The sequence below is a fragment of the Scomber japonicus genome, chromosome 11 (assembly GCF_027409825.1).
Source record: "Scomber japonicus isolate fScoJap1 chromosome 11, fScoJap1.pri, whole genome shotgun sequence".
Classification (NCBI taxonomy): Eukaryota; Metazoa; Chordata; class Actinopteri; order Scombriformes; family Scombridae; genus Scomber; species Scomber japonicus.
In genome coordinates, this window is record NC_070588.1 from 7,892,066 (window position 1) to 7,919,655 (window position 27,590).

The following is a 27,590-nucleotide window of genomic DNA, read 5'->3' on the forward strand; positions in this document are numbered from 1 at the left end:
TTTTTTAGGCTCTTTAGATTTTTATCCATAATGCATTACCACTAGGGAGGCATCTGATTGTTCACATATTTATTCTGCAGCACAACAATGACCCCAAATATACAGCCAGTCATAAAGACCACAGCAACAAAATGAACAAGGAGTCTTACAACAGATGGTTTGGCCCCTTCAGAGCCCTGATCTCAACATCATGGACTCAGTCTGGGATTACAAAAGCAGCTGGGAAATCCACAGAAGGACTGCAGCAACTTCTCCAAGATGCAGGAACAAAACCTAAATGCCAAGTACCTTGATAAACTGTTTGCAAGAATAATGGTGCTTTTTAAAGGCATAGCACAGTATGTATTACATGTATTTTGTTCAAGATGTATTGCATTTGCAGTATTTATCTGTCCCCTGACCCTTTACCCATAAATCCACTGGATTCTGGGCTAAGCTCTCAATATCCATTAAATATAGAAACACTCCTGGTATGTGATATCAACTTTTTACTTGGTATTTCACAAAGAAAAGGGTAAAACACAAAGAACTGGAATACACATTTGAGGCACTTATCTACTTTGGAAATATCGTACACCAAACGATCATTATTATCAACAGTAACCTTGGAAATACATATATAATGTTGTTCCACTCAGGCCAAAACCGAAATGATGTGCTAAAACATCCCTGTGATAAGGTAGTTGTATTTAAGTGTTAAAAAAGCAGCCAAAAGAAAAAGCATCACAACCAAACTTGAGATCCATCATGGCGTCTATAAAGAATCAATCATTACCTGCAGCAGTGGCATTCATTCAGCAAAGGGAGATCATATCTAATTGTACGTTGCCCCAACTCCTGACTCTTATAAAGGTTTGTAAATATCAAATCTATAACTTCACACAAAATGCTTCTTTATACAACTGATGCCATATATAACCACAATTGTTGCCAATCTCACTAATATTACTATTGCAGAAAATTGTAACTAAGATAGTAGCTAAGAACATAACTTTGAATTATTATTACTCCTTTTGCAAGAATATTTTAATGTTATTTCTAGTTTTGCTATTAAAATATACATATGTGAAATCTCTTTAAAAAAGCAACAGGTTCAGAGGTTCAGTTTCATGACAGTAAGTTTTTAATCAAATAAACTTTGTGGTTGGAAATAATATCTGTCAGAATATGATACTTTCTGTCAGGTCACATAGCTAATTACAGCAGACAGGCTGCTTGTATTGGAATAACTAGTAGTCTGACATTTAACGCAGACTCAGAAAAAGAGGAAGAAAAATATTCTTTTAGATGTCAAGCATTCAACATGAATATCTGACCACTGGGTTGGTTTCTCTGACAGAATACATAACAATTTCAGTCATATATAAAGGATACAATATATTTCAGATATGCTTGGTATAGTGTATATCCTCTGGTGTTTCTCAGTCACTTTATATCTTCCCTGTGAATGTTTTAACAACGTGATGTCATTAGCACAGCACAATGTTATGACCCTTAGCTAAGCATATGACACCTGCATAAATTGCTCAGAGGACAGATAACCTAAGCTTTTACTTTCTTATTTGTCCACTATCAATGAGAACATTATCATATTTTTTAAGAGCCCTACAAACACACATGCACAGTCCACCCACACAGATGTTTTCACTCATCCTGCCTGATTAGACCTCTTCTGAAGACTGCGTGGGAGTGTACTGACTGTGCTTGATTGACATGTCTATAGGAAGCTCGTTTTGCTGCACCTGTTAGGGTGAGAGATTTATACCTTTATATATTAATTGGTTTGTAATCCCAGTAATGTCTACCCAACATTAACCTGAGCAGAGATCTAATCAGCCTGAATAAGTGAAAATACATGCATGTGAATACAAAGTCTTACAAAAAAAGGCTGGAGATGTTCTATATTTTTCTTACTGACAACAAATCTCATGTGTAAAGCCAAACAAGCAATAAACTGACCCACTCACAAGTACTGTGTGTGTATCCAAAGCCTGTTATACCTTCTTCCTCTGTGCTGTAGACTTCTATTGTTGTCCAGAACCTATTAAAAACACATCAATGAGCCACACTGCTGCACTGGGCGACATATTTTTCACCTCAAAGACAATGGTTACAGTAGCTTAGAAATGGCTCCAAAGACTAATAACTGCCATCATGTTTTCAGTCTCAGGAGAGCAGTTATGTGTAAGGATGACATCATTGTGCATGTGCTGGAACGCAGTTTGTTTGGAGCTTCACCAACTTGTCGTGCTGCATATCACTACGACTTTGTGCTGAAATTCTTTGAGAGATTTACACTATAAAGGTTGTACGTCTGCTGTACAAAGAACTGCTCTCCTGAGACTGAAAATGTGATGGCTATTATTAGTCTTCTGAGCCAATTCTAAACAAACCACTGTAACCATTATCTTCAGGGTGGAACAGTCCACTCTGTGAAATGGTGAGGCTCACTGATATTATGTAATTTTAATAGTTTTTAGACAACAATGGTAGGCTATGGCACAGAGGGTTATGATATGTCAGGCTTTGGATACACACACAATGAGATAACTTGTTGTGATTTGGCGCTATATAATTAAAAGTGGATTGAAATGATCAGTTAATTGCTGGTTTGGCTATGCATATGGGATTTGTTGACATTAAGGGCCAGCCATATCCTTTCAGTGTTGGTGAAATCCCTTTATTGGCCCACAAGCATAAAGATCATCTACTTATTTAACTTGGACATTTTTGAAACACAGTCAGCACAACATCAGTTTATGTGAAATAAACTGTAGATAACTTTTTGCAGCCTTGGCACAGAATACATTCAATGCCCACATCATTCAAAATTCATCAATAGTTTTTTTCACTGAAACTCAAAACTGCATATTTACATCCCGTGTTGCACACACTATTTTTCAGTTCAAAACTGAACTCAGCAGAAAATCAGTTCATGCAACATTCTGCATATTGCATGTGTATCTACATCTAGAAAAAATGAGGCACAATTATATAAACACAAAACAAAAAGACCAAACCAAGCTGAAGCTGAAGACTGTGAATGTGGACCGTAAAAGAAAGTGTGAAACTAAGTAGATGATAATCACGGTAAAAGCACGGTATTACTTTTATATTATCAGTAAGTATAATATGTATCATAAGACAACACCCATGTATACTTGAACAGTATTCAGCGCAACTGTACAAATACAACTTTATCTTTTTTATTTGAATATGAAGAAAACACGAGCTGATATCAAATCTATTTCAAGCTTGGCTTATAAAGTAGTGTAAACACACCTGACATTTCACACACCATTCCTCTGAGACTGCTGGGTTTCTCCAGTGTGCCTGTCTACATTTCAGTATCGTGTGCCATAGACTCCCACTGGGTAAACACCACAACCTTCTGTGTTCTTTTAATTTTCTTTTCTCCTTGAGTATTTAAAGGCTGCAATTATCACATCAGGACAAAATACACTATTAGGGATTGGATATATGTGTTAGTTGGCAGCACTACACTATTACCCAGCCTTGACAACCCACACATGCATGCATATGTAAAGAGAAGCACATACAAACAAAGGAACCTCCCTCATCCACAGAGATCTGACTGATAGCCTGATCCATTTCCTGTATCCATTAGAGGCGGCTCTAGATTATGCAATTCATCCCAAGGCTATCATCCACCTCTATCAATAATAAACATCTTCACAAAACTAGGGCTAGCCTCAGAGGATGGAGACGGCACCGCCCAGCACGTTCTACTTCTGATGAAACCCTCTGTGTGCTCGGCCTGTACTGTACTGTACACCGCATTTGCTTTCCACACGACTTGTCTTCAGTTGCTGAGACCCCGGCACAATCTTTACTTATGCTTTCTCGTACTTATCAAAGCTGCAGCGTTATCAGCTCTGACAGAGATGTCTCAGTGCTTATGGTGGTGGCAGAGAGCATCTGTGGCTCATGACAAGAGACAGACGCTCTCGCCCAAGATTCCTCTGTGTCTTTGATGCGCCCTGTTTCTTTCCATCAGCTGGCCCTGCGTCATGAGATTGATGTCTGGTGCAACACTGTGACATGACCTGGTGCAGAGGAGGGAGAGTGGGACTTTTAACACGCAAATACTGTGTTTGATGATAATGAATGTGTATTCTGTTTGAACCATTTACACCAGACTGCTGTAGCACGTTATCCCTCGAGTCACTCTCCAATGAGATCCAGGTCTGGAACAGAACTGAGTCACATTTGTACGTGCTGGTTTTTGTTCTGCTCTTTTAACAGCAAAGAAATACCAAATTAAAAAAGATTAAAACATAAAAAGCTCAATCTACTGCATATTCATCAAAAATATGCATAAAAACAGTATGCACAGAACATTTCTTCCACCCAAGCTGCTGCAGATATTATCTCTTTTTCTTTCTTTCTTTTGCTTTTAGTATTGAGGCATTGTTTGCTCTTTTATTGAATCCTTAACAGGCAGAGCAGGAGCAATTTTGAGTGACAGCAATATTCATTTTTTTATGATTCAGATACTGTACAGCTGTGCTGCAAAAACCACCTATGTGAATCATTTAACGCTGTCAAATACTGTATGCATTTTGTATTTCACAGTGTTTAATGATTAATCTGTTATTGCGCTACAGATTAACCAAGGGAGTTGTTTAGAATTAGCTTTTCTTTGACTTTTAATCTCATCCATCCTTCAATAAATGTTCTTATTAAGAATTCACCTGTCCCCTTGTTTCTCTTGTTTCAGGAGTATTGTAAAGCTCAGCATAACATCCTTGAGAAAGACTATGCCAGGCATGTCAGTGTATTCAGGCGGCTTGGTAAAAATCGTCAGAGGCATTCAATTACATTCTTGTTGCCAATAGAAACATTCATCCTTTCATATTGAAATAAGATGGAATAAGGGGAACAAAGTCAGAATTGGATAAAAACGTATTTAGCCCTTTAAGATGAACCTGTTTCTCCTGTGTCACTGTGTTCACCCGTGTTTGTCAGATTATTAGCCTCATGCTGGGGGACTGACCTTCTTTCATGTGGGAATCAGGGCCAACCAAAACCCCGGTGATGGCTCACTAAGGAACAAAAGGAGTGGTGTGGTTGGTGTGTCAGAGATAATGGTCACCGACAGAGTTGGGGTCAATTTCCTTTCACTTCCAATTATATCTGACTTGGTTTCACAGGGAGAATCAACCAAAAAAGAAAGGAAAAAAAAAATCTGTGTTTCAAAGCAGCCAAGTCTCAGCGCAAGTTTGCAGAAAAACTTTGGCAAGGCCATGCCACAGTACACCAGACAGTTAGAAGCAATCCTAGTCAGAGAAAGGGAATGGAAAAAAAACACAACAACAAAAAAACAACAAATTAAATAACAATAAATCCCTGAGGAGCGCAGTCATAGTGACAAATCTGTCTGATGCCTGCCTGACACTGTGTTGTATTCCAGACACCCCCTGGACAGAGGATTGTGTAGCCTTGTCTGGGTAAGTGAAAAACCCTTCTCCCATGATGCCTTGCCATGTTTACAAACAGTGGTCAAGTCCTTATAATAGAAGAGAAGACAAAGAGAGAGTAGCAGGGGATAGAGACAAGGGATGGTGAGCTATTTGGACAAGTGAGCGAGAGAAAAAGACAGACAGATAGTAATGGAAGAGACGGGAGTTACTGTGACAACGGGAAGATGGAGAGATATGGAGGGAGACTGGGAGGTGGCTGGCTTGTGAGTCTGCTGTTTAACCGCTTGGCAGTCTTCTCTTGATTAGGGCCTAGCCCGCAAGTCCCTGCGGAGTCTCCCCAGCCAAGTCACAGGAGACAGGCTACCCTGTAATAGTGTCTGACAGGCCAACCAGAGCCACAGAGGAGCTGACACAGATGCTCCGTTTTTCAGGAGAGACGCCCGAAACAATTCCTCATGAAGTCTCCCTTCTCCGCCTTCACAAAGTAATGTAGTAAGTGTAGTAAGTCAATGTAATAGGTCATTGAGAGCCCAAATGTGGTAGAAATTAACTTTGTCATTGACGAATGTGTATCACACACTGTACAGTGTCAGAGCTGAGGTATAAAGGAGCATGATCCACTGAGTACATTTAAGCATGCAACCACAGCATGTTATATGATGGCGTCAAGTGTCGTCCCGAGCACCAATAGGAGGCGTCAAGCTGCAGCACGTCAACTGGAAGACATGGTAGTTACCTGGATGTAAGTACAGTGTGGGACCACAAAATACCATGGGTGAGATGCCCATAGCTTTCTATGTTCGATTAAAAACTTAAATAATAATTTGTGTGATGACATTATGTTTCGTAAGCAGCAGGTCAACCAACACTTAATCCATTTTAGCTTTGCATTTAGATACAGGCACATGTGAAATAGTTGAAATTACAGTGAGAAGTAAACAACAAACTAGTAAATAGTGTCAGTAGTGGGGCCAGCATTGTATTTTAGTATGAAACAGCTTTTTCACTGGAACAAAAAAATGAACGTTTTTCGGGGGTGGTGAGGCTGGAAACTGATCAAAAGAAAATGAATCAAATGATTATTGATAAATGATTTGGATCACTTTTCAAGCAGAAATGCCAAGCATTTGCTGTCTTCTGCGGATTTGCTGCTTTTCTCTGTTTTAGATCATTGTAAACTGGATATCTTTGAGGTTTTGGGGTTTTGGCCTGATGGTTGGAAAAAACAAGATTCATGAAAATGTCACCTTGGAATCTGAGACGGATCAACATTTTCCATAGACCTTTTATAGACGAAACAATTAATTGATTAGTTGAGAATATAATCAATAATGCTTCTTATATCTCCAGTTACAGCCCTGAAATTATAGCAGAACCTGTCACATCAAAGCGATGGGTAAGGAGAGGGATGCTATCAGCAGCGGGCAGAACCAAGGAGGAGAGGAACAACCTCTACAAGCTTCTTTAAAACCAGTCTATGTCTGTCAGCTTAGAAAACTAAATGAATAAACAGCATATATATATATATATATATATATATATATATATATATATATATATATATATATATATATATATATATATATAACAGTTATATCACATTTTTTTACCTAATAATGTCATCAGGCTTTACTCCATAAGCAGACCAGCATGTATCATAAACTGCATTACTCCATTAACATTGACTATTGACTTTGATTTAAATGCACACACTCATATTTATACCACAGATATGTGTCTCAGAAAATTCCCTCCTGTGCTAACTCGTCTACTGGCACATTTATCATGCAAAGACAAGACATGGTTGTGGAGACCTGCAAGAAAAAATGATTGATTTACTGAAATTGGAGGCAAACAGAATTCTATTTATGCTACTAAGATCACTGTAAATATACCATTGAAAGACTCAGTAACATATCTTTCCATAGTAAATAAGTCCTGAACTTTTCCCTGATTCTGCTATATTCATGCAGTTGGGAGTATTTACAGTAGAAGACAGTAGTTGTAAGCATTCAGACACAAAACACTTGCACCTATGAAATGACATTCACTCATCAACTGCCTTCAAACTGTGAGACAACAATGTCCATGTAAGTTTACTGCATGTCACATTGTTAGACGCCCATACTGTAGTTAAGTCTTTGTCACAATATGTCAGACTGCTCAATATAGGTTTGAGGCATTTTGGATGGTGCACTGAATGTGTGGTGAATTGTGGTACTATGTTGTAAATAGATAAATAGAAAAAAAAAATACACATGAGAGCAGAGACACATCACTAGGTTGCATCATAAATTTGAGCTGCTTTGATGTTTTGAAAACTTGTTCTTCACTTTACCTCCTTCATTTTAGCATGTGTGTGTGTGCCATGGATGTATTACTGTACATGGAATAAATGTTTTCTTCCTAAACTTAATTCAATATCCTGCTCTTACAAAATGTCACAGTGGCCGCTGTATTTTTGTGTAATTTTGTGCCATATTCTGATTGATTGGTTGGTGTAGATGTGGATCTTAGCAGCATTCACATTGTGAGAATCGGTGAACATTTTGCCTCAGACCGTCTTGATTCAACAAAACTTCAAATCAGTTGTCAGTGGTTGTGTCTCATAGTGCGATTTAAAGAAGGACCACCACTTTGGTTCTTTAAAGTAAAGGGCTCTTTAAAGTGATAGCACAAATCTCAGATGACGACCATAAGAACTCATAACTCTCTTACAAGCACCGACACAATAGCAAGGGGACTATATGTGTATTTTATAAGAGAAATGGTTCGAAAAAAGACAAGTGAGAGATAGAAGTAATGGAAGGAAGTGTGAGGACAGCAGGCGAAGCAGGTAATGTTGAAAGAAGGTCTGGTTATGCAAAATAAAGGACGATGAAATAATCCACTACTAATCTTATTCTAATAGAGGAATAAATGAATTTGCTTTTGCCGGAACAACATCAAATAAAATTAAATATATGCCTTTAAATTTGAGCATATGTAGCACAGTGGGAAAACAATTCCACAGTAAGCAGGGATGACATGCATCAAGAGTTACAAGCTGGATATAAGCACCATGATATGCTCATAAAATATATGTGGGCAAAAGCAGACAAGAAGACTAATCATAGCAAGCACATGAAGCAGCATCAAGCAAATAATATGATATGATACACCAATGACAAACAGATGAGACATAATAAACTGTACTTGCAAGTGGAGGTCATGCAGATAGATGTGAATGTTAATTAAGCTTAAATTAAAGAGTGTTGCGTGCTAGGAAGAAACTTTTCATAACTTTTTTTATAACACTGTAATCTCATTTAAGAGGTTAGACTTCCTTGGAGGTAAATTAGGTCATAAAACAAATCACACAAAATCAAGGTTGTTTAAAAATGACTTGTTTTCAGCAGGTAGGGCAAATCCATCCATCTTTGCTCTTTAGCTGTGACTTCAAAATAAACTGGAGAGCCCTCCACAGTGATCTTATTACCATTTGCAATCAGTTTCAGTAACTGATATTGTTCAGTGTGAAAAGCAAGGTGCATTCAGCTTGATGCATTCAGACTGATAAGTAGCCCTGAGACCAGGCTGACATTTTACGTTCTGTCACCTTAGTCACAGATGAATGCTTATCATCATCTTTGTCAGGGTCTCTGCTGTTATAGCATCCAAGTGTGGCCTTTTATATGGGCCTGCACAAGGAAATAAATTCACCATTATTCAAAAACTCGGTCCCAGTCTGTTCACATGGCCCTGGATAAAAGGATGATAAATTAATGCAAATATATGGAATGGGGTCTGCATCAGAAGCTGGTGTCAGTACCACCTGGGTCTGTGTGAATCTGCGTGTAAAAGTAGCTATTTCATTAGTTTACATTCTGTATTACATGTCTGCGTATTTACGTGCATGTGTGGGGAGAGTTAGAGAGAGGAGGATGAAGGAAGATGGAGAGTAGGAGAGTTGTGTTTCTGTACTTTGAGGTGAATGCATGTGTTTTTTTCTTTTTTTTGTTGCAGTGTCTGTGTGGTTTTGAAAAGGTATGTACATCTTTTCCTTTTCACTAGTCCTTGTTTAGTGCAATATGAAGGATGCGCTGCCCTTCCACACCCACCCATCAACAGCATATGAACCCACATTAGCGCTCATCCCTCTTTGAAGTGCTGCGAGCTTCAGCAGTCCAGGCATCACAACCCAACATTAGACAGCTTCCGGCAGTGAAAAGCGGGAGAGCAATTTGAGGTCAGACATTAGAGCGAATAGTAGCCACATCAAACAACCAGCAGGGCGCATATTGAAGACCAAATGTGCTGTCAACATTATCCTAAGTTCTCTTACATAAAGTCAATAAATATGCTACGCTGACTGAATGCAAATCGTGATGGTGAATGCGTATTAGGATGTAAGGAAAGAATGACTGTAAGCCACCTTTATGTGAACTAATGATACGTTGGCTCCAATTCCACTTTGCCAGTTCACATTAGGTAAATGTACTCATCTGCTCATATCCATGAGGAGCCGCATGGATGACCTGGAGGATGTCCACGTATGCAGATACTTAATGTAATATCAACTAGAGCTGCAACGATTAACCGATTAGTTAATCAACGAAATTAATCTGCAACTATTTTGATAATCAAAAGTGATTATTTGAAACTTGCATGTGTCATAAATGATAGTAAACCAACTTTCTTCAAATCAGATCTAAAGATGTCACCATGAGCTCTAATAAATGATAAACACTTTAAACAAAATGATTAATCAATTAATTGAGAAACTAATAGCAGGATAATTGATTATAAAAATAAACATTAGATATGGCTCTAGTAAACTGAACCACATCTGCAGTTCACCCTGCTGTCTACATACACATCTGTTTTGGAGAATGTCAGCAACTTAAATGTGGATGGGACAATTAATGTGAATTAATGAGGTCTGCAACATTTATTGTATCTATATGATTATTTTTTTTAATGAATCTGCTCATCATTTTCTCAGTTAATCAAGTGATTAATTTATCTACAAAATAACAGGAAATAGAAAAAAAAAGTCATCACAGTTTGCCAGAGTCCAAGATGATGTAATTAAATGTCTTCTTTGGTCTGACAACCATATTCAGTTCACCATAATGAAAGATGGTGAAAAATAGCAAATTCTCACATTTGAGAAGCTGGAACTGGGGATGTTTGGCATTTTTTTCTTGCCATGTACTGGCCTCTACTATTAAAATAAAAACATTGGCACATATTATCATAAGCACCAGCAATGTTAATGGATTTGAAAGAACCACCATTAATAGCCCATGGAAGAGGACGCCTCGTACATGCTAATGTAAAATCAGTCATAAACAGCACACAGGCCTTATAAAAACACTCTGACAAAAGGTTGCTACAAATACAGAAGATGTGCTCGATATAATAATGTGGTAAGATGTAAATACTTTATTAATCCTCATAAAAAACTATACAATGAAGGATGCCATATTCCACTTTGCATGTAATGTATTTAGAGAGTGAATAAGTGAACACAAAGGCTCAATAAGGAGAAATAATAGAGATTACCCAACAGCAGTACCATGACTTTAGATCAGACATGTCCAAACTATTCCATAAAGGGCCGTGCCTGCGTTTTCTTTGTTCCAACCAATCAAGAGCACACAATTGGACCAATCAACTGTCTGAAGACTGAGATCTGTTGATTGACTCAAGCTGAGTGAGCTCCTGCTTGGCAGCAATAAAAACCTGCAGCCACATTATGACCTTTTATGGAATAGTTTGGACATCCCTGCTTTAGATGATAACATTCAGGATCCAGTACAGTGACAAGGTGACTCTGCCAGCCAGGTGGTATTAGTGATGAAATTCTTTAGATGAGAATTATACTGGATATTTAATTTGCAAACTTTATCCCCCAAAAGGTTTAAACTTTGTAATTCCATGACATGTCATGCTCTAAGGAGCTTTGGGATTAAATAGATGTATTTGTGTTGCACTCAAGATAAAAGTATTTCACATGATTGCACAACTTTGAGCTGCAAAGCCAATGATTTTATTCATCAGATATGCAATGTCTGTAAATATTCTTGTAAACAGACGTAGGTATGTGTCGTAGTGTTTCACTTGTTCCTGTTTTTATTACTTGTGAACTATAATGTGACAGATTGTATACATGTCAATGGCAATTACTGAGAGACACTCACAGAATGAGTATTATCTATTTAATTATTTTTTAATTATTTTTTTAAATACTCTTGATGAAGGTCCAGAGGGACCGAAATCTTAGTGTGATATCATATTTTTAATTGTGATAATGAGCAAGAGCAGAGTGTGGGATCTTTTTTCGTGGCATTTTTGCTTAGAAATTGTTGGCAATTAATTTTTAGTTGATGAACTAATAAAAATCTATTTAATTTATATAACTTTATATATTGCAGAAAATGAAATAATTTGAATTGACAGCCATATGTATCTGTTTAATCCTGGGAGATGTATTGTATCCTGGTACAAACAACTCTGTCATGTTATAATTAACAATGTACAACAAGTCCTCCATCTTGACAACAGAAGACTGTTTTCTCACCTGTCATCTCTACAGTTTAGAAAACTAAAACTACACCAACATGGCTCAAAGAAAACTACATTAACTGATGACAGGAGAAGGAATGTGAATAGTTGTCTGCATTATCAAAGTCAGACCACCACAGAGCATGAATGAGTCCTGTCACTTTTCTGGTGAGCACATTTAAAGTTCATTTTTTGTGACTGCGATGTCAATTTACAATGAATCCATAACATAATATTTAAAGAGAGTTATATACAATCTTTAGAGATGTTGTGTTTCCAAAGCAGTCAGACAAGAAATACACTTCTGTAAGTTACATTGATTGTATTGCCTCTTTGTTTTCTATCTGACTGCATCCTATGCACTTTGACTGAATGTTGTTTAAACTTTGCTACTGACGTCAATACAGTAATTCTGTTTTTAGGAATGTTATAAAGTCTTCAGTGTTCATTCATGTGGACACAGTTTCATTTGCCTGGCTCTGTATCAAACATAAAAATAAGATTAAGTTCTTCTACATAATAACAACAAAGGTGGGGTCATGAACTGAAGAAAATCCTTAACAAGCTAGTTGCCCCCGACCACTGTGCTGTAAGCATCCTCCACACAGGCCTCGAGCCTAAAGCACGACTGGGGAGACCAGGCAACACGGCCATGAGCCAAAACTGGCAGAAAAACAAACATCACATAAAATTGGGAGTATTTGTCCTGCCTATTCTGCAAAACACACTACTAGACACCTCCGCACTACAAAACAATACATTCGGTGTGAAGGAGCTGGCGCCAGCCGCAGAAAATAATTAGCAGTTTCTGGCTGAACTTTCTTGTTGACACATCTGTTAAAACCGACCTATTTTGAAAACTAAAAGTATTTTTTGACCCGGGCCTTTAGTCAGCAGCATTGAGCTGTATGTAAACTGCGACATAAATTATCCATCACATTAATTACATCTGCTGTGTTGACATCTGTCTCCCATTCATCTGGAAAGTCTCCTTAAAAACCTTGGAAGCTTTTACAGATGTTCCACACACAATCTGCTCCAACATTACATCAGGCTTGTAAACAAAGCTGCTGCATTTATCCTGCAACTACACACAGTGCTTTCCAGCTCCCTGCCCTTTGTTACGTGAACGCCTGTCAAAAAGAATCACTGTATATCTGGACTCTTTTTTTTTTCTGCCTGCTGACTATCAAAAGTTGTGTTTGCATATACTGTATTTAATCAGATGTTAAAACTTTATTAATTCATGTCAAATTAATGCAATTAACTTTAATGATTCTTTTCTTTCAAAAGACAACTGGAGTCACATGTTTTGTTGTTTGGATTATGACTTTTTCTGTCATTTTCTGTCATTCATATGCTGTTATAATGTTGGATGTTAGGCATTATGAGCTAAAAACTGTAAACAGAAAATTGGAGCAACATGTCTGATATAAAGTCATGAGAAACAATTCAAAACTCCAAAACTGTAGCAATAAATACAGAGCACCATTAAAAAAAAAGTCATAAAATGTGCTATTTACCCTTTGGTGCAAAGTTTTAATTGAAATGTTCCACAGCTCCATGAGCGCACATATTTTTAGAATGGACGACCCCTTTGGGAATCGGCACTGTGACCTGACATTAGTTAGTGAGTGAAAGAGTCAGTGTGAGGCGAATCTAATGCATCTTGGCAATGAATAGTGTCCATTGATTCCACCACATCAAACTCACTTCCTCCTCACAGAGCCCCTTGCACGTCTCTTCCTTGGGTTTTTGTGTGTGTGCATGTGCGTGAGACTATGTGCACGCACCTATAGATTCTGTTAGAAAAAAGACAATTAGTCCTCGATGATAATCCATACAACTTTCATGCCTCCTCTGTCGCTTTTGAATGAACTGTCGACAGGAGAAAAATGTTGGATCTATTTATTTGGCATTAATTGGGAGTGACTGATTATTTCAGGGCACGGCAACAGTTGCTAAGCAAGGACGGTCACATTTACCTTGATTGATTAAATAAAGACAAACACAGGATGCATAGCTGAGCTGAGTTGACCTCAGTCCTGTGGTATTAAAGGCAGAAATTGTGGTATGACCTGCTCTTTTCTGAGAGCATAGAGAGTGCCTCGGTGCACAGCGGCAGCAGTATCAGTGTGAGATCTCCTGAAGAGGAATGGAGCTGTAATGTCATTTATCTGCAGGCCTCTGTTAACGTTTGCTCCCAGGGAAGTACAAAATTGAGATAAAAGCTGGTGACCAATCGAGTGTCAGCTTGCCTAGTGCCTGGTTGCGCTGATGACGTGCTGATAAAAGCGACGGATGAGAACACGTGCAATGTCTTCAGATCTCAGTGGCTTCATTTATCTCGAGCTCTGCATAGCATATCAGTCTGCAAAGCTTGCAAACATTATACTAAAATCAATAGTGAGCTGACTGGTTTGCTCCTTTTATAATATAGGTCTGGTTGTAAAGTTAAGTATGAGTCATTATCAAGAACAGCATAATTTCTCAGATTTATGCCGTTAACGAGGGGCTGGGTTGTTTATGAATGTGGACAGTGGACAGTGATCCAGGACATGGTGGTTTCACAAGGTGCTATAAACTGGGCTCATGCTATGCAACCGCCTCCCCTCGGGACTCATACTCTCCAATCAGGACAATGGACTTCGATCAAGTTGATTACTATAGTTTCATTTAAAACATATGTTACATTTAAACTCAACATATGGCTCTATTAACGTGCTATATAGTTAATGACGATTTTGACATCTACAGTGAGTGTCTTTATCTTCAGAAGAACTTGCGAGTTGTGTAGACATAGCAACATGATGCCAAATACTGGACATGCTTATCAAAGTGTTATTGTTCATCTAGTATACATCATATGACTAACGTAGGTTGATTTGAAGTATTCACCAAGTCTCATACTACTAAATACGTAACACCCCACATACTGTGCAGGCTCATTCACTTAACCATTCACTAAGCTTCGACCCCCCTTAGTTACTGTTGCTACGCTATCCATTCTTGCGCATCACTTATGCTTTTTATCATAACTGTGTCAGATTAACCACTTGAACTTCTTAGTAATTTTAAAATCAATAGGTCCCTGATTTCCAGACAGAGAGACAAAAGCAGGTCTCTCAGTTCAAGCTGGTGACCGTCACGTTTTGCCAGCTGAGATGAAAAGCTAGAGCTAGCACATTGTATCAGCTGTTGTTTTTTCGTTTTTGGGGGGGTTTAGTGTTTGGACATGTAATAATAATATGCAAAACCCGTCAAATTCTTACAGTACAGAGTATCAGAGTATCATTCTTACTAAGTTTCAGGGAAAAGTCGATTAAAACAGTACAACAGAAAAACATCACAGGTCTTACCTTGAAATCGCAAATGCACGTCACCATGTTCCCAAGTCGTAGACACTCCCCATCAAACTTGCATGTGTTGGTGTCGCACAAGAACAGGTCTGTGTCTCGGTCATCGAAACCTGGAGGACCAAAGCCAACAAGAGACATCAGTGACTAAGTGTTCCTCTGTTCAGCCCTTAAGCAACTCTAATCCAAACCCCCTTCAGGGTCGTTCATAATGACCGTCTACCATTAGTCATGGCTCCCACAGCACCATGCACTCTTTAAACAGTACTCTGTACACTTTTAAAAAAAGACAATGCCAGCACACATACTTGTCCTTACCTGCCAACATGATAAAATACATATAAAAAACTACTAGTCTCTGGGCTGTAGACATTTAACATAATTTATTCCACAAAGAAACCTTAAACCTCAGTCAAAGATCTCCCGTAGGTGTTCAATTGAGTAGAGATCTGGTGACTGTGAAGGCCACAGAATATGATTTGACATTGACATGTTTGGTTTTCATCAAATTATTCGGTGACCTCGCATGGAAGCATCTGCATTTGTCATTCTATCTACTCATTTGTTCAGGCTTTTCTTTTATATTTGTTTGTGTACAACGAGGCTGACTCCAGGGGCGTTGTCCTGGAGAGGCAAACCTGGGACATGATCCGATTCAGGCTGTGTTAGGGATCTCAGATGACTCCAACAAAGCATCCTGAATCAAATCAAAGAGTCACGTGGGCATGAGACAGTAGACTTAGCTCGGGGCTATTAGTCCACCTGAACTGATTGTTCACAAACAGCCACCCCATAAGAGTTCCTGTATTCTGTAGTGCATGCATTTCAGATGACACAGAGTGAGAAATATTATTGGTATTGTAAAGCAGAAAGCATTGTATGCAGTATATGATGTATTGTCTGTTTACACAAGCCCATTAAAAACAAATTAAAGGTGACATTTTATTCCCACTTTGCTGGATCAGTCTAGCTGGAATACTAAAAGCCCAAAGTCCAACACATTTACAGTAGCATTATCCTTCTGGAGAGTGATATTTTATGAAATGAAACATACTTCCTAATCATAAATGACTAACTGCTTTATGATAACATGAAGGGATTTCAGTATACACCCTATTTTAGTATGTTGTGTAGTCCCAATAATAATAATATGTGTTATATAATATATGTTAGTTGTGTCATTTGGAAAGCACAGTGTAAATATCATGCAAATGCATCTAAGAAACCTCAGCCCAGCCATGAGAGCTCAACTCATGTCAGCTGACATCAGTGCTTATCACAGGTATCAGACAATGCAAAAATATTGGCATATATGCACAACATCACAATGTGTGTGTGTGTGTGTGTGTGTGTGTGTGTGTGTGTGTGTGTGTATTAGGCTGCTTTTTATATCTGACCGTTAATGTTCATAAGTCATGTCTAGATATATATATTAGTTTTTTTCACATTTCAGGGATCCTCACCAACCAAAAGAAAAAAAAATGTTTACAGCTAATGCAAAACAAATATATGTAGTCATCTTTCAAATATCAATAATAAAAATGGTGTCAGCCTTATAAATCCATTGGTCAGGCCCAGTGTTCACTGTTAGCTCAATGCAGACTGTCTTGACCCGTTTATGTAATGAATTTCATGCACTTTAAGTTACTACTTATTTGAATAACTCCACAATACTTCACTTATGTAACAGTTGTTATTGTGCCTGCTGATTAGGGTAATTAACTGAAACCTGATGTAAAGGCTTTACTTTTGAAATGTTTAATGATGCATTAAATAAGACAAACACTGAAAGTCAAAAAGAGCCTGAAGTCCAGAAGTGACAAAATTGGAATTTGAAGCTGAGGATTAACAATGTGGCGTTTGTTCCTGCAGTTGTCTCAGTTCATGCTTTGCGGCATGGAGGAAATGGATAATACATGCATTTAATAAACTGAAAGCTATGCATGCAAAGAATTTTACCTATGTGACTCAGATCTAGTGAAAATGTAGTGAACATTTTGATGGTTGTTATATTGTGAACATTTAAACCCTTCATAGTTTAATGTGTCTTCTATTTTTAGTGACAAGTGGTGTCACTTTAAGCACCTTTAGAAAATGTGTCTGCTCTTCCAGACGGCGAGACAGAAACAAAAATGTGTTAAAATTCCAATTAGGTTATCTTAATTAACCTTATTTAACCAGGCACACGCAGAGAGAACAAAAAATCTACTAATTGAGTGCTTAACTGATCTCATACAGATATTCTCTTTTGACGTGCCATCCTCTACAGGGAGCACAAATGTCATGTTCAGCTTGCTAACAGCTCTCCTGGGGCAGGTAAGACATCACTGTCATGCTCAAGGACACTTCAGCAACATGTCTTTTTACAACAGTGGTCTACACTCTATGTTTCAGTCAGTCTTGACCAAGGATTTACCATCACTCAAACATTAAAACGACAGAAATCAACCAGTCTACAAAAGCAAATATACAATCAAAAGCTTTTGAAAATGTAAAACTGAAATCTACAGTTAAAAATGACATTTCCACATTGATGTTTTTAACCCTTAAACAGACAACGTGCACCAGGAGACACACACTCTTTAACCTTCCTGTCATCCTCCCGGGTCCTTCCTCTGTCCTTCCTTCCTTCCTCTGTCATTCCTTCCTTCATCTGTCCTTCCTTCATCTTTCCTTCCTTCCTGCCTTCCTTCCTTCCTTCCTTCCTTCCTTCCTTCCTTCCTTCCTTCCTTCCTCCCTCCCGTCTTCCCTCCTTTCCTTCCTACCTTCCTTCCTTTCTTCCTCCCTCCTTTCCTTCCTTCCTCCCTCCCTCCCTCCCTTCCTTCCTTCTTCCTCCTTTCCTTCCTTCTTCCTCCCTCCTTCCTTTCCTTCCTTCTTCCTCCCTTACTTCCCTTCCTCCCTCCTTTCCTTCCTTCCTTCCTTCCTTCCTTCCTTACTTACTTTAGGTGCAAATGACATAACTAGTAAGGCCTGTTTAAGGGTTAATCTCCATGAGGGATCCGGCTACCGTTGATTCAAAGTACACATAAAGTGCTCACTTAAAAGGTTGAATGAAAGTCTAAAAAAAATATCTCTGTGAAAAGCTTCTTTTTTTTGCCTCTGTAGAAACGTTAACAATAACATAAAATATATACTGTGTAAAATAAAATATTCTCAGTTTTGGACCTGATATTTTTCAATGCCAGTTTCTGATAAGACTCGGCACCTTTGTAACTGAACTAAAATAATCCAATGTCCTTTTCTACTTCCTCTCCCAACCCTCCTTGGCATGGAACAAAGTAGCTGGCAATAATACCCCATGGAAGTCAAGCCCGTGTTAAAATGAACCTGCAATTTGCCAGGGTCCTGAATGACCATAAAGTGCAAGCTCTGTGCAAATATACACTCATTGAGCCAAGAACAGTGACATGAGAGGTCTCGACGCTTGGAGTGCATGGATGGAACAAAGCCCTTATCCCACAGAGGGCCATACGAAGTAATTTGGAAAGCCAGAAAAATAAATAAATAAATAAAAAAATTTGGCACCTAGGCAACTGGCACATTGATGATACTCACTGGAGAGGGGGCATTGTTATGGTGACAATCAAACTACTGGCTAGGTGTCTACAAATGATTGGAAAATATAAGATCCTTTTCAGGCCAGCTGGTGGATTCTCTGTAAGATAGGATTGTTGTGTGCGTGTGTGTGTGTGTGTGTGTGTGTGTGTGTGTGTGTGTGTGTGTGTGTGTTTGAAATCACCCAAAACCATTTATTTTATAATTTGATATTTTGGCATTTTTTTCAAGGTTCTTGGATAGCAGGTAATAGAGAACCTGTTTTTTGTAAATGAAAGGAAAAATGAGAGAATACAGCTCCTCCTCATGCCATTAAACCGTCTTTTTTTTTTTTTTACAAAGAAACAGATGTGCAGCACGAACATCTTCAGCATCCAGTGAGCAAGAACAATACATGTATCATTTGTAAGCAACTACTGCAGTAGCAGCAATCAAGACTTGTAGACAAAAGAAAAGACACTTTGTCTAAACTGGAATCACAACAGAGATTGTTTCTGTGAACAGTTTACAAGGCTGTAAGTGACGCATCAGCTTTTGTCATGGATGTCAAGCCTCTGCATGAAACAAGTATAAAACATAATAGAATAAATGTCCCAGATGATCGCTCCTCAGAAACATCACAGCAAACAGGGTTTAGGCTTCAAAGAAAACGCAGCACAAATCTCAATTAGTTATATGACAATGAGTGCCTAACAGCGGCTATAAATATAGATCTACAATACTGAAACCTGAGAGGTAATTTCTCATACTTGTCAGCTGATAGCTTAGGGAATGCAATATTCTTAAAAATGTCATTACTTTCACAGTAACAAATGACACACAATCGCCCTGACATGCACAGAAGTCACTTTTCATTATCTTAGGGATGTATGTCTTTTTGACATGAAACAAATTTGGCCCCTTGCTGCAATCCTTTTTTCAGAGTCGTTGTAATAGGGCAATTGCTCTATGCCACTAAAACACAATAAGTCAGGAGTGTAAAATGGAGTGCTGTGAAATTTGGACAACTTTACTGTAGTGAGAAAACAATGAGTGGTCTTTCTGTCAGTAATTCATTTGTCAGCGTCTACATTTACTTTGTCAGCTTCTTGGTGCATCTAAGCAAAAGTGGCTCTGCTTGTTGAGACGGTGAAGATAAGGGTTGACCCCCGTGGCCTAGGGGGTAAGACGACGACCGCGAACCACTAAGTCCCCCCGCATGTCGTTTCACATCTCCCTGTGATAACTCTGAAAGTAATACTAGGCCAAAAAATAGCATTTAAAAAAGATACAAACTCTTCAAATCAGCTGGTTGTAACATTCACATCACTAATTAAAGTTCCCATTTACTATAATCTTCACCTGAGGTCCATATTTGAGTAGAAACTCAGTTTTGATAACTATAGTGTGCCTGTCTAAAACAAAACAACTGAAACAAGTACAGAGCCTGTGCAGAAAAAAACAAATTTAACATTTCATCATTACATAACACTTCACTTAAGAATAAAAGTTCCAGTACTGTGCTTAGATTTCCAGAACATTAAATCATGTCAAAACAGAATCCAACTAATAAGCCTTTTTTTTTTTTTTAATGAGCGTTTACGAAGTGCAGGAGACATAAATAGACTTTAACTGTTAGTGTGGGAGCTCAGACTCTTTGATGGACAAAGTTTTAGTTATATTGTATATCAGAATATCCTCAGACAGAACCTTTGTTCAATAATTGACCTGAACTGCTGCAGGATTATCATGACTATTAAATACTGAACATGGACTGAGAATTGGGGCCTCTGAGCAGGATTTAATTTGACACTGATTAGGTTAAAGATGACTGTAGCCTGTATAACATCAGGCAACCTAAAGTATAAATTTACAGAGGAATTCACCTACAAATTGCTTTCTATAAGGTTGAATGTAGTGGAGGAATAGACTCAAGTTTCTACATCATCAAAGTTACAAAAAATAACTGCAAGGAGACACTGGTGACAGATCCAGTAAAGTATCGTCACAGTGAAAGGAGCAACTATCCGCTGCAACAGTGATCACACATGATAATGAATTCCTAAGGTAATAACATTCAACGTGATATTCACGAGGATCTGAGCTGTCATCGGTTACTGTGCATCTGGATGGTCTTTGTCTGTTCTCAGCACTTTTTTAAAAAAAATGTCTGTGTGCGCATGCTGCACGTAAGAGTGAGATCTCCCCCTCTCATTCTGTCTTTTAGAATATGTCACGGGTGCTAGTTGATACAGGTGCTGTGCACAGCCGAAGACACTGTGTCAGAGGCCAAGAAAACTTACACTTCCTGCTCCTGCCCTGCCGTTCCTCCTGGCTGCTCCTGCCCTGTTTGCCAGGAGAAACAAGCTGGCTGTTTGCCAGAAACAAGCTGGCAAACATCAAATATTGAAAAGGTAATGTTTATATGCTAACGATTAAGATGGCAAGAGAAGCACTTACTTGTCTAAAGGAGAGAGCTTGCCAGCCAAATGCATCTCCTCCTACCTACCTGGAATTTCACAACACTAAGGACAACGAGGAGTCCTTCTCCCGTTTTAAGCATTGTACTGATCAATAATTAAGTAGAGTGAATTAATAATGAAGGCTGAACAACCACAGTGGTGAGACATCCTTTCTTGACCTCTCTTATGCCTGGGGGCTTTTTTCTCTTTTTTTCAGTAAGTTTGCAACAGGTTTTCAAATGTTTATTGTGGGTATAGAGGGGTAGTTTAGCTCTCATTTTGCCAGGTTGTTAAAATGTACAATAACTCTGAGCACTAAAAGCTCCCAGATCATAATCGGAATGAGCTACTAATTACATCACGTCCTTAAAGGCGTTTTTCCGCATGGAAAAATAAAATATTTCAGTTCAACGACTCCCTTTTTAATTTTCATCTTTAACACTGCCTTGTTTTATATTTAACATTTTCTGCTGTGCTCTTCCTGTCCGAGGTGTGGATCTGCATGCAAGTTAAGTACTTCTGACCTCTGTGTTGACAAATCTTGGAAGCAGATGGCCAATTTTCTCCAGACTTCTGGTAATTCACTCCATTTGATGGGATTTACAGGGGGCTTTGCATATTTTGCACTTATCCTTGTCACTTTAACAATCAAAGCCTCACATAGCCTTTCAGAGTTAACAATAGCAGTGGGATTCAGTGAAGAAGGGATTGTGGCCGCTGCACACAGATACCCCCACAGGAGATGTAAATAGATTGTGTCTTCAGTCATACTGTTCACCCGATTTGACTTTTATCAGCCTATTGAATATGTGTTAACTTCACACATCTATCCCAAATATATGGACTAATAGGGGCCTACTACTAGTAGGTTCAGCAGACTGTTATAAACCATTTATCTCAGTAAGCCGTCTGGAAGGCCTGTTATCATGTGACTGTCAAGTTTCTTGTCGAACACAAACTACTGTAAATGGGTGAAATTCATCTTGTTCTCAGTGGAAAATGCAACATTTTATTATGATTAAAGTATCAAAATGCATTTTTATAACATTTCTAGTGAGAAATGTGCATTTCTCCAGGGTGGCTGTGGCTTAGGAGGTAGTGCGGTCGTCCTCCAATTGGACGTCCACATGTCGATGTGTCCTTAACCCCACATTGCTCCTGTTGCTGCGCCAATGGAGTATGAGTGAGAATGAATGGTTAAATTCCCCCCTGGTGAGCAGGTTGGCACCCTGCGTGGTAGCTCCTGCCATCAGTGCATGAATGTGTGTGAATGGGTGAATGACATGTAATGTAAAGCGCTTTGAGTGATCGTAAAGACTAGAAAGGCGCTATATAAGTTCAGTCCATTTAACATTCAGTCCATTCATTTATATTCCTGTAATATCCGTTGAATGTATATAATTTGTTAGTTATCTATCATTGCAATGGTGGTTGCATTGTGTAGTTACCTGATCCATTATGTTCATCGTGTTATTTTATGTAACTGTTTGAAGACATTCTCCCAATAAAAAATGTAGACTTTAGAGAATCCCAGAGATTAACTGAATTTGAAATTAAGAATTTAAAGCTTTGCCATTGGCTGACCGGAGGATCAGCCACCCGAAAGTATTTTTCTCACTGTCAACTTGTCAAGGTTTTTCTTTTAATGATATATTTAACATTTATCAACATAGACATTAAAATGTCCCTGATAATTCAACTATATTATATGTTAATGCTGAGGCCTTCAGTGTTTTCCAGTTTGTCCACACAACACACAATCAATGCATTAAAACATCATTCAGTGTGTAACAGCTAAACATTCCTGTACTCAACAGATACCAGAGTCTGTGCAAAACTGAATAAAACTGAAACTGGCACTCAGAGAGGCATTCAACAAGGAGTGTGTACTGTATTACTTGCATCGACTTGCTTTTAATATGCATGAATGAAATGGCAAAAAGGCATGAGCTGCTTGTTGGAAAAAGCCTGCAAAAAATGCATCCACTGAAGATAACGCTAACTAATTTATTTAAAATGATACAATCCAGAAACTACAGGAAAAATGTCATTATGTTTTAACTGTGATGATTACACAATACTGAATACACAGTAGACTGTGCTGGATGAATATAAAGGAAAGAAAAACGGTTGTTTGTTTAGAAAGAATTGGCCTTGATTGTTCATTGTCCGTATATAATCTTAAATAATGGAGCACCACTCTTTCCCTTAATACTAACACTATTACCATCATAACCATCAACCACCACTTTGCTTATTCATACAAATGTTTGAGCATTACAGTATAAATAATCAATATTTTTTACATTAATAACGGATCAAATGAATAAGATTATGTAAAAAGGTTTGCTTGTAGTTCCTCTTAAGTCTTAAAAGCATTTTAGCATTTTTCAGCTCATTGTTGTCTTTTCCAGCCCAGGAATTTTGTTTCACTCTCGCCAGCATTGATTCCAGCTGCACTAGGTAGCTATTCTGAGTGAAAATGTTTCAATAAACTGACTTTACGCCACATGACTGGTACCAAGTGGCAGTTAGACAAAGTTAGTAGCTAGCTTTTGAGCATAGTGGAGTGGATTTCGCAGTTTTTTTTTCCCAGGAGTTGCGAGATGTGAATATTGGATTTACGTATCCCAGGCAACCAGAAGTACAGCTCAAAATGAATGTTAATGTTGCTCGTATAGTATAAATGAGCAACTGTTTGTTAACACGTCAGCTGTAATAACTTTGTAAGTTGATAATATAGCTTGATTCTGCTGCCCCCAAGTGGCCAAAATACTGGTTTAGTCAATGCAGGTTTTATTTCAAGAGAGAAAAAAATGATTTATAAAGCACACAAAAACTCAAGTAGTGGGAACAAGAGCTCATTTCTGTTGAAGCAAACCTTTTCAAAATGCTGCCTAGTGCAGCTTTATACATAACATTTATCCCAATGACACTCTGTCACCGAAGGCATCTGGAGACAAAGTCTATCTCTGCACTCACAATAGAATAAGGACTAACTAAGTGTCAAGATCATTTTGGGATCCTCTGTTCTGCTTCAGTGAAGCCTTCAATAGCGGTTGTTCATAGCTGCCCACAGATGCAAACCTAACAGAATGACAATCTTTGTCAAAGCAAGTTTTTTTCTCCCTCTTTATTTCATTCCATTAAACAGAATCTCATTCAACACTTGTTCAAATACACACTGCAGGGACTGGTACACCGTTTTCATAACACTGCTGCCCATTATCTCAATAAAATGACACTGAACTAATCTGAACTTTGTTTTTTTCCCCTTGAACTGAAATCTGTCACATATTAGTGTTGCAAGATATACAGAAGGCATAATTAAACCCTGTGCAATTACAGTTTGTTTTGTTTAAAAAAAAAAGATAAAATAAAATAATCTTTCTCACAATGGAGCGTGTGTGGCTTGCTCTATTCTGTTCATTCTAATTGATGCAGGGTGCAAATGTGTGTGTGTGTGTGTGTGTGTGTATATTGCTGTCAGCGTATGCACTTAAGCCTCCTCAAGGCGTGTAGGATAAAAGCCTTCGTCTAAATGCATATGAGTGTGTCAGGAAGTGGGGAGGCAGGCAAGTGTGTATTTAGGCAGGATGTGTACCATTATCAGTCATTACTAACATCAACAAGCAGCACAAAAGAAGCTTTCAATACACAACAATTCATATGATACTGCAATATAGTCAAGTAAATAAATACAACCACCACTGACATACAAGATTCTTAGAAAAATTAAAACATCAGGGCTAAAATTATTCTCAACTAATTGCTTTCACAGAGCATTAGGAAGACCGACAACTAGACTTAAATCTTAATTTTCAAAATAAATAAATAAAAGCAGCTTATTATTAGGACAACAATATCCCATATATAGGCCGACTGAATAGCAATCTTAACCCAATAATATAGCCTATCCTTTGATCTTCTAATTAATAGTCTATTATCATAATCAAATTAACCCCCCCCCCCCCCCCCCCCAACTATGATATAACATAACATCCCTATTATATTCTGACAGGGGATTTTCAGTGGAGTCAATATCTTTTTAATCTATTGGCAGCTGTATGCCACCATATGTAATATATTTCTATGATATGTTTGCGATCATATTTCCCCATTTTGTTTATTAGGACGTTAACCAAGAGGACCCCGAAGTAAGTTTCAGGCTGAAAACGGCAAGGCATGCCTCCATATTGATGTGCGGCTGTTATGAGCTATAATATCAATACTGCTACTGCCCATGAGTGTGTGGAATAGGCTCGGAGCTATTTTAAGGGTTCAGACTTGGACAGGCGACAGGGGAAATAAATGGCGAGGCGCTGCGCTCTGCAACCCGGTCCGCTCCTTTTATCGCTCTGGGCACCGCGGAGAGGAAACAAGTTTACAGCTGGTGGCCTACAAAAGAAACGACTGCATTTGTATTTAAAGTAGCACTAAATGAAGCACAAGTAGGGATGCCAAGTAAAACCAATGAAATCAGATTTATAATCTCTCGGGTGCGAATTGGGGATTAAAAACCAGTCGGATTGACCAAAATGTCAAAAGATGTGGAATAATAACCCTCAAGCCGACCGGAGTACGTGAAGGCTATTTATAAGTTTCACATCTGAGCCTCTTAAGCACTGGTAATATTATTATGGCGTATCGTGTTATTCTGGCGACAATCCTCTCAATCACTCCCTGCTATATATTCCCCACTAAAATGATCCTGACTGTTGCTGTTTTCACTTTGTGCCCCGATCGAAATCATCGATCTCTTGCCTGCAAGTGATTATTCAGACATGATCGGCTGTGCGTGCCTTGCTTGGCGTGCCCGGACACAAACTCAAACTCAAACAAGGCTAAATGAACATCAAGCAACCCCAAACTCTGCATCCTCACACTCATCACGGGGGCTTTGCAGTCGCCAGTATCTGCAGCCAAAATATTCCACAGCACCGACACGAAACCTTTAGGCATGGTTACTGGATGAAAGGCAACACTTTATAAGAGACAAAAAGCATGAAGGCTGACTGTTATTAGAGCTGTTCTTAACTTTGATTCGGTCCTGGTGTGTTTCTTAGTCCTGATGGTTAAGTCTTACATGCGTAACTTGGACAAAAAGGTGCACATCTAGATAAAGCGCAAGCCTAGAGAGAGATTGCAACTCTGCCTTTATGATAAGACTCTCACCGGAGCAGTTCCAGCCGGTCGGCGTCTGGCAGTCGCTGAGGGAGGAAGGGAAGGCGCGCAGCTGCTCCACAGGTAAAGTGGCGAGAAACGAGACGAGGGTGATCCTGAGCCAGCCTCCCGCCGTCCCGCTCCACTGGCGCAGGCGTCGGGGCTCCTTGAGTGGTGCCTGCGCCGCCACGGACAGACCCATATCTCACTGGCCCCGACAGCACAGGCGAGGTGGGAAAGAAATGTAGACGCGCACTGACAACTCCAATCCCGGCAGGTTCAGCGGGGCGCTTAGACACCGACAGCAGACCATTTTCCGAGCGAGACCGTGCGCCCCATGTAGTGTCCCGTGTGGACTGACCAAATGGGTTCCGCCCGTTCCAGGGGAGGCTGCTGCAATAGGAGGACGGGGGGTTAAAAAACTGAGGGGTTTGGTGAGCGATGGAGGAGGTTGTGTGGGATGGAGTCGGGTGGAAAAGTTAGCCAGGCAGGCAAGAAGACTTGCGGAGAAGGGGAGGATGCTCAAGGATGAGGAGAGGGGAGGAAAGATGGGAAAGAAACAGGGGAGGGGGTGATACAAAAAGCAGGTAATAAAACTGTAAAACTGAGAGGACGTAGCCAAAGTATCCAACGGACAAGGTTTGGAGACGACAGCAGTTGTGTAATTGTATCCACCACGGGTGAGACGAGCAGCTCTCCTGCACGAGCGGAGCGATCCCCCGTTTACTTAGTATGTGTGGCGCGTTCTGAGTCGCAGTGAGTCGGTGTTTGGCGCTCTCTCTCTCTCTCCATCACTCTCTCTCTCCCTTGCTCTCTCTCTCTCTCCCACCAGCAGCTGGTTTCTAGCTTGGTTATGATCACGTGGAGTGTGATGCGAAATGTATGGTGGTGGTGGCGGTGGTGGTGGAGGGGGGGGCTTAGTAATAGCTAATTGGAATATCTTACTGGTGGGGTAAGCGCAAAGGACAAAGGCAAAATGAGAAAGATTTAAAAGAAAAAAAAAGAAAAAGGAAATAAGGAATAAAGACACTGAAGACAGAGTGCTCCGGGCCTAGTCCTTTTAGTTGGTGATGCCTGTGCCA

The 27,590-nt window shown here is 39.1% G+C and overlaps 1 protein-coding gene across 2 annotated transcripts in view; it reads right to left on the minus strand.

The window, feature by feature from the left end:
- Positions 1–27,291, minus strand: part of tmeff2a (transmembrane protein with EGF-like and two follistatin-like domains 2a) — a 118,976-nt gene extending 91,685 nt beyond the window's left edge. The window contains exons 1-2 of one of the 2 annotated variants that reach the window (XM_053329213.1): positions 26,521–27,291; positions 15,353–15,462 (exon numbers count right to left, since the gene is read on the minus strand). In XM_053329213.1, the coding sequence (XP_053185188.1) occupies positions 15,353–15,462; positions 26,521–26,710 (300 nt within the window). In that variant the 5' untranslated portion in view covers positions 26,711–27,291. The remainder of the gene's footprint in view (positions 1–15,352; positions 15,463–26,520) is intronic. The other variant, XM_053329214.1, reaches the window with a different exon arrangement.
- Between the last annotated feature and the right edge of the window lie 299 nt (positions 27,292–27,590).